The 12,660-nt window shown below is 34.1% G+C and overlaps 1 protein-coding gene across 1 annotated transcript; it reads left to right on the top strand.

Annotated features, from left to right (window-relative positions):
• The first annotated feature begins 8,640 nt into the window (after positions 1-8,640).
• On the top strand, positions 8,641-10,006 carry LOC135201274 (cuticle protein 7-like). The gene is made up of 4 exons (XM_064230146.1): positions 8,641-8,701; positions 9,028-9,117; positions 9,520-9,657; positions 9,768-10,006. The coding sequence occupies exons 1-4, from the start codon at positions 8,690-8,692 to the stop codon at positions 9,921-9,923; spliced, it is 396 nt and encodes a 131-aa protein (XP_064086216.1). The 5' UTR covers positions 8,641-8,689; the 3' UTR covers positions 9,924-10,006.
• The last annotated feature ends 2,654 nt before the right edge of the window (positions 10,007-12,660 follow it).

Here is a 12,660-nt window from a genome sequence, read left to right as displayed (position 1 = left end):
TCCCGAGTCTGTTGTTTACCTTATGAACAGTTAATGAAATCAAAGAAATATTTTTAGGGGTATAGTATCTTCAAAAGCTACATTTTGAAGTCTTATAACTAGAATTCATCTATAACTACAAAAAAAAAAATTCTTTGGATTTAGTGCAATAGTAAGTATGGTATTATGAAATGCATCTAAAAGTATTTTCGGCTGGTAAAGGAATATCTCTTTGATGAACGTCCAGTTCAATATAAATATCTTACTTAAAAATTGGGACCGAATAGTATACGAAATATATAAGAGCCGGAGACATAAAAGATATTCGTGTGTTCAAGCTGGTACTAAAATTTGAGAGAAGGTTATTTTAGCGACCGCATAGTCCATTTCCTGAGCATTTGTTAAACCTGAAAAACTCACATGCGGTACAAACGTTTAGTCTTCGTTTATTGTTCTAACATGGCCTATACATATGCACATACAGATATACCTCTGAGGGGTTAAAGTATGTAGCTGTTGTCTTGATTCCACCTGACCCGGTATTGTCTATGCAAACGGCTTAATGGGAAAAGCACGCGCACACGCATGTATATATTATACACACACACACAGACACACACACACACACATATATATATATATATATATATATATATATATATATAGTATGTATGTATGTATATATATATATATATATATATATATATATATATATATATATATATATGAAGTCGTAATACGGTAATTGTTGAAAGAAATCTTCAAAAGGACTGCTACATACAGGTAGGCATTTTCACATTATATATTATTTATTTATGTAAACCTGGATTCAATTATATTTCTTTATAAATCATTGGAATAACCCAACTTTTGACTGCAAACCGAACTGACAGCATAACTGTTTCCAGAAACATGAGGAAAAAATTGCACTGTTATCCTGTTATCTTTTATTCCCATTTCCTATGGTTTTCCAGCCAGGTTAATATAATATCAGTGGCAATACAGAGATGGGAAATACCTAACATTATTACTATAATGTTAGTAGGATCACATTGTTTGTTATACGTTTACCGCTCTCAATGCACTGGCTGTTACGGAATCAGAATATTTCAGATTATTGCCTGCATTCTAAATTGTATCTGTTTCATAATCAATATACTTAGGTATACATATGCGTATTGTTCCTAATAACACGGATGTGCAAACCGATTTCTTTATAAAATTGCTTCGGCCAGAATAAAAATGTACATAAGAATAAATATGGGTAGGTTTTCTGTATAAGAACATAAATAAACGATCGGGGACCGACATTTTCGGGACTCCGACAGTAACTTTGAGCATTAACATATGACCGGACTGATAAGTAGTGGTAGCGGACTAAGAGCAATACAAGTACCTGGCAAACGTGAACCGAATGAAGTCGAGGAAGAACGGAACCGCCGCCATCCCCCCCCCCCCCCCCCACCCCCCCCCCCCCACCACACACACACACACAATAAGTTAATAGTTCACGGGAAATAAAGACTTGAAAAGGGTGTCCAGCGTGGGGAAAAGTTCTTCTTTTTTTTTTTTTTTTTTGTTTTTTTTTTTTTTTTTTTTTTTTTTTTTTTTTTTTTTTTTTTTTTTTAACAAACAGTGATTAATTAATTGTTAAAAGTTTGTTTACTGGGCTCTGCCCGAAACCTTAACAAACTTTATATGAACTGAATGTTTGCATTTAATGGCAAGATCCGATGTTACAAAATTCGGTATTTGAAGGTACACTGCCAGTTCTACAACTGACAGCTTTATGGATGTCGATTCGGACCTTAAGTAATCTAAGTTTGGATCCAACAGAGGTTCCTCGATTATATACATACGTGTATTATATTATATATATATATATATATATATATATATATATATATATATATATATATATTAATATATATTTATACAAAATATTACTTTTCCCTTTAGAGTGGGTAGTTCCTGAGGGGTGGTGTCCTTAGCTGATCTCTGGAATGAGTATACCAAACTCCCTACCTTTTTCTGGGCCCTTCCCGCTCACAATGGTAAAACACATTACCTTGATTAACACACCCATGACAGTAGTTATCCGCACATACCTGAAAAGAAAGAGAACCAAATTAAAATGTCGAACGGCAACAAACTAACTCCTCTCTCTCTCTCTCTCTCTCTCTCTCTCTCTCTCTCTCTCTCTCTCAGACACAGGCACACACATATACACAGAAACACCCACATAAACGCGATAAGCTATGCACGAACGCAATGCTCCCGTGATAAAAGGAATTTCTATAGATAAATTTATCACTACTCATTTTAAGGATAGCATTTTTACGGAAGAGCTTCGCGGGAAATTCTTGGGTCATCATCTACTTTGGAGATTTTTGTACAACCATAGTAATTAAAAATTCTCGTATGAAAACAATTTTTTTTTTTTACTGTTGTCACTACTATTCACGTCACTTACATCATTTGTAATGCATAAAATCCAAGCTCTTAAACCAAGATCAGTTTATTAAAAAAATCAGGAAATACTAACCTAACACCTAAAAAACAAATACATAATTTTTTTACTGCATAAAACAACCTTATTTGGAGAACGTATTAATTCTCATCTAGGTTTTTAAATTCTCGATGAATCTTAATTCCCCGAACAACCAACAGTACAAAGAACACATAAAACAATAAGCACCGCCTATTCCGAAAAAGAAATAAAAAAAACATCTCCCGAACAAAGAAAAAATTTTCAGTAGAAAATATTTCATGGACTGCAAGTTATACGTAAAAAAAAAGCGACAGAGAGAGAGAGAGAGAGAGAGAGAGAGAGAGAGAGAGAGAGAGAGAGAGAGAGAGAGAGAGAGAGAGAGTGCAGTACAGAAAGCCATTTGCTAAAATACCTTTCAATGGTACTGCGGGGAGATAAGAGCCAATCCATGTCATGGCCTGTCTTCCAACCTGAGTCTTAACATGGATGGTACAACGATTCCCTTTCCATCCGAGTGACCCTCACAGATAAAAATGTGTTGTCTTCTCCAAGAAGGACATGTTTGTTACTAAAGAAAATCTACTTAACCTTTTCATGGTAACGAAAAAAAAAAAAAAAAAAAAACGCATGCTTTACATGGATTGCTACCTTAAAATGCAAGATATTTTCAATGTAACAAAACTCCATTTAGCAGTTTCATCAGGAGAAAAAATGATTTAACCGACTTAAATACGAAATGCACCTATATTTTACACTCTGATACGAAAATATCCTAAAATAAATTTTCCGTGTGATATAGAAACGCACAGATGACGCACAAATATCCTCAGAGAGATTAATTTACGTTGCCCAGTAAAAGAAATGACCCATACACGTCAACAGAAATAATGCAGTCTCTTCTATTACAGATTTCCATTAGGAATTATAATTCTAGTGAAGTCTGAGATCATTGACACAAGCATAATGCATTTTCCATTTTGATTATGATCTCAAAATGAGGGAGAAACTTCTCCAATGAAAGTAATATTAACACTTTCAACATTAAGAGTAATAATCGTAAAATATATAAGATTAAGATGAATGTCACACAAAAATTTAAACACCCTCGAATTAGGGAGGTCACGAATCATCCTTTTAGAATACCGAGTGATGTAAACACGAAAACTGAGGACAGACCATCATGAATGTTACGTTTCACAAAAAGTGTAATTCTATTGAGAAATACCCCCACCTACCAATTATACCATTACAGATTATCACATACATGCATGCTTTTGCATAATTACGCAACCGACGAAGTGTGCATCAGTGTATTTGAATGTGTTTGTTAACGCATGAAGCGGGCATGATATATTATGCAAACAATGCCCGCATTTCCACTTTCACAGTGTAAGCACACAGATATACGCACAAGAGAGAACACCTTTATATATATATATATATATACTATATATTATATATATATTATATATATATATATATATATATATATATATATATATATATATATATGATATATATATATTATATATATATATATATATATATTATATATATATATATATATGTATATATATATATATATATATATATATATATATATATATATATATATAGATATATAATATATAATATATATATATATATATATTCTAAATCCTAATTTGAATCTTAAAACAGAACTCCTTACACTCGTATTACGTATTACACATCAATCTCACAGATAAATTAAAAACGAATTAAAAAAGGATGGCTTTTTACAGTGTTCCCGGGGGAAGGTTGAGGGGAATAACATGGTTGGGAAAACTGACAAAATTCACAGTGTGAATGAATTCCTTCCAATAGACAATAAACATTAATGCAAATTTATCATTAACAAGGAAATTTGTTTCGAGTGAAAGATTACAACGGAGTGAAAATGCATTACATGAATCACATTACGAGAACTACTGAAATACGAATATTTCCAAAATTGCCAACTCCAACGTTATCACTAACATTTACCAACTACTCTCTACAGGATGCTGTCCTGTTCGTTTCCTTAAACCTGGATCTTTCTGCGCATTCAGATGCCTATCGTCCAGGTAAATAACAACCAGCTTACAGAGAAGTGTTTTTTGCCTTAAGTATTGATCGTCGCTCATCAACCTCTACTAATAAAAACAGAAATGTCATTCTCTGCACATCCTATATGAACATTTCATCTTCACAGAAATAAAAGTCCGAGCAAAAAAAAAAAAAAACATGACTAATTGGATTCAGAATAAATACGCCACTATTGTATTCATTCACAGGAACCAAGCCTTACCAATATAGCTATGCTGCTAACGACGCATATGCTGGCTCAGACTTCGGTCAGACTGAGGAACCAGACGGACAAGAGGTAAATGGATCAGGCACAGTTCAGCTTCCACATGGACAAAAGAAAGCAGTCAGCTATGTTTTGAGGAAGATATCACGACATATGCAGAAAAAATTAAAACACAGGTCGCCAAAAATTTAAGTATTCTTTCTTTTTATAATATTCAGGTGAGCTACGAAGCTGATCAATATGGAGGATTATATAAAGCTGAGGTCACCTATTGTGGAGAACTCCAATACTCATATAAATATGGACCTCCTGTCACTTTCAAACCCCAGAGCTAGATTCTGCATAGAAGCCTGCACCCTCCTACTCTCTCCTCTGAACCACCTTACCACTGAAGCTTCTAATAGACTATGCTAACCTAACCAACCTAACCTTAACTAACCTAACACATCATTATCTGATAAACTAGAAATTAATTATGACCATAAAACGACCATTTGGAAAGCTCTTTCATTTCCATCTAATAATGCATAGGGTAATCGATTGAGCAATACATAACCATGTAAAAATTGTCAAAATCTTGATATTATTCAAATGTATACTATTTCTCCATGAATTTTATCAAATAATCATAGTATAGTTAGCCTTATTTCTCTATATATAATACCTTCCATGAAAAAAGATAAACATTGGTAGTATGCGCTCAAATTGTAAACGAAAAAAGTAACTTGTTTACTTTTCCCAATTACCTCACATAACAAAAAATGAGTAGGGGGGGTATTAACCATTGTAATTTGGAGGTAACGCTATAATTATAGTTATTAATTAAGAGTCTCCTCATAATGACAAAACTGATTCTTTTTATCAGTTACAAAGATATACATGAATGCATAAATTTGGGTGTATAATTTCAGTTCACAAATAGTAAATATACAGTTCAATACACCTTCGCGCTTTGGTATAAAAATAACAATAGTAGCGTTCCTATTAATTATTATTTATACCATGAACGATGAAATACAATCCATGGTCATTACATTAAATTTGTAGCAATCTGACTTGGGTTTACAAGATCAATCATTTCTGACTAAGAATTAATCAACATTAAATTACTAAAAATAATGCAAAACTGAATTGGGAAAAAGTTTGATAGGTAATTAACTTGGAAAGTAATATTTAACAAAAGCGTATTGTTCACAAAATCGTGTAAGCTTGAAAACATCGACACACGCATTCAAAGACATTGTCTCCTTGCTGGGATGATGATCTAACCAATGCAAAAATCGACGTCATGCCATTGGGCACTAAAACTAAATGCGGCGCGAATTCACCTGAATAATCAAAATACTCGTCACGTAAATTCTTCTTATTAAGGTAAGAGGATTTGCGCGATGAACCATCTACTACACTTCAGGGCGTCAAAACAATTCCGGGTTTAAAGATTTCCGAAAGTTTCTGAAACAGAGTTCACAAAAAAAAAATGCTAAAATAACTTCAAGGTTCACCAACTTGGAAACTGTACGAGCCACTGCCAAGACTATTAGCTGGAGGTGGAAATGCTCCACTAACCAACCAAAATGCATAATAATGAATGAAAATATAAAAGGAAATGTTTTCGAGTTTGTTGATTCTTCACAAAACGAGCGAGTGAAGCGTCCCACCGCTTTCTTTCCTTCTTGCTTTCCCTCCCGCGGGAGATGGACACCGAAACCATGACTTGGCCGGAGGCTTTTTGCTCTCATCCATCATGCATGTCAGCCATCACTCTTTTGTTCAACCCCCCCTAAACTGCGAAAACTCCGAACGTTTTTCAATAGATGGTTCCAAGTTATGCTTCATTTGCTCCACACAATAAAACTTCGGTCTCCTTTATGCGTTTCCATGACATGAAATTTAATACTTTATACATTTCATTCAAATACACATACATAAACCAACAAAAAACTTATACACACACACACACATACACACACACACACACACACACACACACACATATATATATATATATAGTATATAAATATAATATAATATATAATATATTAATATATATATATATATATATATATACATTTTGTTATACACCGATTCACAAGTAATTTTTTCCTGCTTGTTCCTCTGCAGCCTATAAATATATAAATATAATATACATAATATAATTATGTTATGTATGTATGTAATATATCTGTTATATAATATATATCATATATATATAAATATATACATACGTATATATATATGTATATGTGTGTGTAAATTCCTGGATATAATCTTTCTTTTGCTTCCTTATGGGAAAAAAAAGTCTTCAGTAAAGCTGGCAACTGTTAGTAGTGTCATAAAAAAGAAAAAAGAATTAGATTTAAGTGCTTAACAGAGACGAAGTTTAAGCAGTTTGTGAAAATTCTACGAGATTACATTAATATCTATTTAGTACCTTTAGATTTTTGGAATAGCTGCTTATTTTTATGAAACCAATACATGTAAAAATACTTATAAGGTCGGCTAACCTTCGTTGATTTTGGCAATAGTAACAAAGCTTACTCAATATACTGTGAGTTTTGGAGATAGGTGCCAGCCTTTAGGAATTTCTATGGGTGTTGTTTATCTAATCTTTAAAAAAAATGTTTGAGAATGGGGCCCATGATCGATGTTAAGGGCATTTGAAATTTGGTCGTAATAAGCTTTTCTGAGCCCCATGCCTTAAATAGTTTTGCTGAGTTTTCTTGGTCATTAAAATATTTCACGAACAAATGACGTTTAATTATTATTTAGTGATTCTTCTTTTGATGCCATAAACCATAATATTTTCATTATAGCCTACTTCTTTTCAACACTATCGTTCCCCCACCAAACAATTAAGTATATGTATACCCTTTCCCTGCTACCTAGGCCAATCGTTATTTTTAAAACAGGTGAATTTAACCAAAGTGAAACTGAATGCTTTAAAGACTGGATTTTGTCTGCGTTTGGACTTGATAACATTTCCTATTTCCTATAAGCTTCTTCATTTCTCTGTGCAAATGAAATTCTTCAATCTTGCTTGAATGCTGTTGTGTAAAAACATGCCTTTTGATGTAAAAGAAAAAATTATAAATTACTCTAAAATTCCTATATAAATATGTTTGTACACAATTTTACACATTCACATACTGACACATTCTACACAAATATTAACAGTTTACATGACTGAAATACAATAGAAATTGTGCATATAAGAAACCACACTTTACATTCAAACACAGAAGTATGTAATATAAAATTTGTACATATATATATATATATATATATATATATATATATATATATATATATATATATATATATATATGTAGTATCGAGTTCCAAGTACTTGTTTCACAAGAATTCCTAATAGAGTAGCGATTCGAGCCTCACACTTGATAACGTCCGACATCTTACCGTCAAGTAACGATAAATAAGAAAGCTCTAAACTCTGTATATAACGTACGTCGAAAATCGGCTTCACTACGATTATGTCGATTTCAACTGATATTTCAACTTATAAATGAGTAATATTTCACTAGTACAAATCGTCAGACCCTATTAATATATACTTTATTCTTATAAAAAGGATTATTTATAACTACACAGCCTGTAGCGGTGACAGCAACTTAACGGAAAGTATATTGATCCAAACCCGTACCAAAGACCACAAATGGAGACCAATTACGAGTCACTCGGTCACGTCGTTTCAAAGTACTTGACTCAAGGAAAGGGCGGTTCCCTTTGCCCTCATCATACACACCCTCAAGTGACCTACTTACCTGAAGATCCTTCAACGGCGCGTCTCAAAGTCGGTCGAAACCATTACTATAAAAGCCGATGTACATCAGCGGACGAGCATCATTTCCCCTCTCGCTATTGCATCTTCAACGACTCCAGGAAACCCCAAGATGTTCACCAAGGTGGGACGTGTTACGAGGACCGCTTTTACTTGATCAAGTCTCATAAGCGACAAACAACGGACCTCTGTCCTAGCTGTTGGGCGTTTAAGCCACTCTGGCACCGAGTTACTTTGACAATATCTTTGCTGTTTCAAACAGTGTTCTAGTATCGATAATCAAACGTATTTCCATAATGTGGTAATTCCTACATCATCCTTATAATATTGATAATATTATAAGAATTCAGTGGTTATAGCCCACATTAAATCTTCACTCTAAAAGTCCCAAACTCTTCATATTACAGTAAGATCAGCTTTTCATTTTAAACCTCCACTTAATTTCACCAGGGTGCAGTCTTCCTAGTGATGGTAGGATTAGCTTTATCCGCTCCTTCCGATTCATACGGTCCTGCCAAACATCAACCAACCTACAAGGAGGTGAGTGGAAAATGAGACGATAAAACCTCGTTCTTAACGTTTATTAAATATATATATATATATATATATATATATATATATATATATATATATATATATATATATATATATGTATGTATAAATGCCTGAAATCACCAAACACGTTATGTATGTGTGTGACTTACACCCGGTGTTTATTTTTTTCCGTAACACATCTGCACACGCACACACACACACACACACACACACACACACACACACATCACACACACACACACACATATTATATATATATATATATATATATATATATATATATATATATATATATACACACATATATAGTATAAGAGAGAGAGAGAGAGAGAGAGAGAGAGAGAGAGAGAGAGAGAGAGAGAGACTTAATTCTGCTTCTACCACCAGGTACCTACGCCTTATCAGTACAATTATGCAGTTAGCGATGCATATGCAGGCACAGACTTCGGTCAGATAGAGGAATCAGACGGAAAGGCAGTTAAAGGATCATACACTGTTCAGCTTCCAGACGGCAGAAAGCAAACTGTAAGTTTCAGTCTTGAAATATAAAGAAATATAAAATAAAGTACGAGATTACAAGTAGAATGATGCAAATACCCTCTGGTAACTTTAATCACCATTTTGAAAATTTTCAGGTAACCTACGTAGCCGATCACTATGGAGGGTATCAAGCTGAGGTCAGCTACTACGGTGAAGCCCAATACCCACATGAGTATGGTCCTCCAATCACCTTCAAGCCCCAAAGCTACCATCCTGCGCCATCTTACACACCGGCGCCATCCTACCATTAAACATGGGAAAGACCGACCCTAACCCGACATAACTTACATGTTCTTTGACGACAAAGTCGGTGGTCCGAGTTCGATTCTCGGCCCGGCCAACGCGGAACCAGAGGAATTTATTCTGGTGATAGAAATACCTTTCTCGATATAATGTGGTTCGGATCCACAATAAGCTGTAGTCCCGTTGCTAGGTAATCAATTGATTCCTAGTCACGTAAAATATCTAATCCTTCGGGCCAGCCCTAGGAGAGCTGTTAATCAGTTCAGTGGTCTGGTAAAACTAAGATAAACTTACTTTGACGACAAAGTGTTCAGTGTTTGTACAAATATACCGGTTCCTGGAAAAAAAAAGTCTTTCCTTTACTTATTTACATAAAACGATTAATTACCATACTTTATGAGATCTACAGATATTATTCAAGGATCAACATTCAGGGCAAATGCCAAATCAAATGTCTTTGTAGTACATAATTTAGGTAATTTTTATTTACGATGAACTTAGATGTAAAATCTTTACAGATAATCCATTCCATTTGGTAACTGGTAACAGTACAGCATATAAAATCATTTTGATTGAAACCCACACTACCGTTTATATAGTGTTTAGAGTATAAAATACATATATATATATATATATATATATATATTATATATATATATATATATATATATATATAATTATATAAATCAAAGTCCTTGCACCAATGCACAGAGGAGAAGTCGGGACTGCAGTGACGCCCCAACCGGTTATAGGGCCACTGCAGCACTGGTTGAAATCCACGAGAGGACGAAAATATTATCAACTAAAAAGTTCCCCTTCGGTTAACATATATGAAAATATATCATTTCCGAGGTAGAGCGAATTGGATATTAAAGGACATTTGTAGCTTAATGCTTGTATATGAATCACGGTGATGTAATAAAAATTCGTATGTATACACATATGCATATAATATATATATATATATATATATATATGATATATATATAGTATATATTATATATATAATATATATATATATATATATATATATATATATATATATACATACATATCTTATGTCTTATCGCTTGGCGATAGACTTTTTGTTCTTTCCTTACGGCTGTCATCCGTAAGTAATGTTTGGTTCCTCTCATCTCCCTTGGATATCTTAGTAGAGAGGTTCTTTCTTGACTAGAGGAGATGATTCAAACAGGCTAGTTGAACAAGTTAACAACTTTATTCTGTAACTCCATACTAGGAGATGCAGCTCGGTCGGACGACCGATATGTTTGATAGTTGGCGTGGAACTGCCATTCTAAAGCATCGCGTCGATAGCGGAACATTAGCTATCTCAGCAATTCATATAAAAACACATACGTAGTCTGCCGGCTCGGAAGTTACAAGTTTCCGGCGTAGGTTAACAGGTCAACCTCTTCCCATGGAAGTTGTTGTGCAAAGTTATCATAAACATAAAAAATGTTGACAAAGCTTAGAGCTAGATCAGGCTACTGCAGACAGCGCATAGCGTAATCTAGGTCTGCGTTTGGTCACGTAAAACCCTCCTAATGCCATGACCCCAGGTCACTGGTTTATATAGTAATTCTTACATTAGGCTCGGTCTGCTACCTATTCAAGCCTTGAATAACAAAAAAAAATTACTTTAAACATTAATATATTCCTAAAGGTATTTTTCGGGCACCTAATAAAATATCAGCCCTATATATTGAATTTCTGCAGAATTACATTGTTATACTATTATACAATTATATTTATCTATTATAAGAGTGACAAGTACTCTTTAACAATTATCCATGATCTGCTATAATCATTATTTAGTAAACCACTAATTCTTAATCAGGATATCAATTAATTAATTGTATTATGTTTGATTTTTACCATTTTATTATTTTTTGGTACATAATCATTATTATTACCAAACATGGATCTATATTTTCCATGCATTTATCTTTGTTTATGAATATGTCAACAAGGGTATGTAACAGAATCTTTTTATGCATTTAATCACTTAGTATGTTACGAGCACGCTCCTATGGACAATGTTTAAAGTAATTTTTTTTTGTTATTCAAGGCTTGAATAGGTAGCAGACCGAGCCTAATGTAAGAATTACATTATATATAAACCAGTGACCTGGGGTCATGGCATTAGGAGGGTTTTACGTGACCAAAGCAGACCTAGATTACGCTATGCGCTGTCTGCAGTACCGCCTGATCTAGCTCAGAGCTTTGTCAACATTTTTTATGTTTATGATAACTTTGCACAACAACTTCCATGGGAAGCGGTTGACCTGTTGACCTACGCCGGAAACTTGTAACTTCCGAGCCGGCAAACTACGTATGTGTTTTTATATGAATTGCTGAGATAGCTAATGTTCCGCTATCGACGCGATGCTTTAGAATGGCAGTTCCACGCCAACTATCAAACATATCGGTCGTCCGACCGAGCTGCATCTCCTAGTATGGAGTTACAGAATAAAGTTGTTAACTTGTTCAACTAGCCTGTTTGAATCATCTCCTCTAGTCAAGAAAGAACCTCTCTACTAAGATATCCAAGGGAGATGAGAGGAACCAAACATTACTTACGGATGACAGCCGTAAGGAAAGAACAAAAAGTCTATCGCCAAGCGATAAGACATAAGAAGTGGTGGCAGCGGTGGGATCGGGTATTTACCTGGGAAAGCAAATATCATTGCTGACGCATTATCACGCAACCCCTCTTCATCTTGTACCGAGCCATTAGCTGAA

Source organism: Macrobrachium nipponense, chromosome 28 (genome assembly GCF_015104395.2).
Source record: "Macrobrachium nipponense isolate FS-2020 chromosome 28, ASM1510439v2, whole genome shotgun sequence".
NCBI classification, from domain to species: domain Eukaryota; kingdom Metazoa; phylum Arthropoda; class Malacostraca; order Decapoda; family Palaemonidae; genus Macrobrachium; species Macrobrachium nipponense.
Note: the sequence above shows the minus strand (reverse complement) of the source record. Positions and strands in the feature narration are given on the sequence as shown.

Excerpts from the sequence above, each read along its gene's own strand:
- LOC135201274 (XM_064230146.1), top strand. Across the intron at positions 9,118-9,519 it reads ATCAACCAACCTACAAGGAG|GTACCTACGCCTTATCAGTA; the intron begins GTGAGTGGAAAA and ends TTCTACCACCAG. Across the intron at positions 9,658-9,767 it reads CAGACGGCAGAAAGCAAACT|GTAACCTACGTAGCCGATCA; the intron begins GTAAGTTTCAGT and ends GAAAATTTTCAG.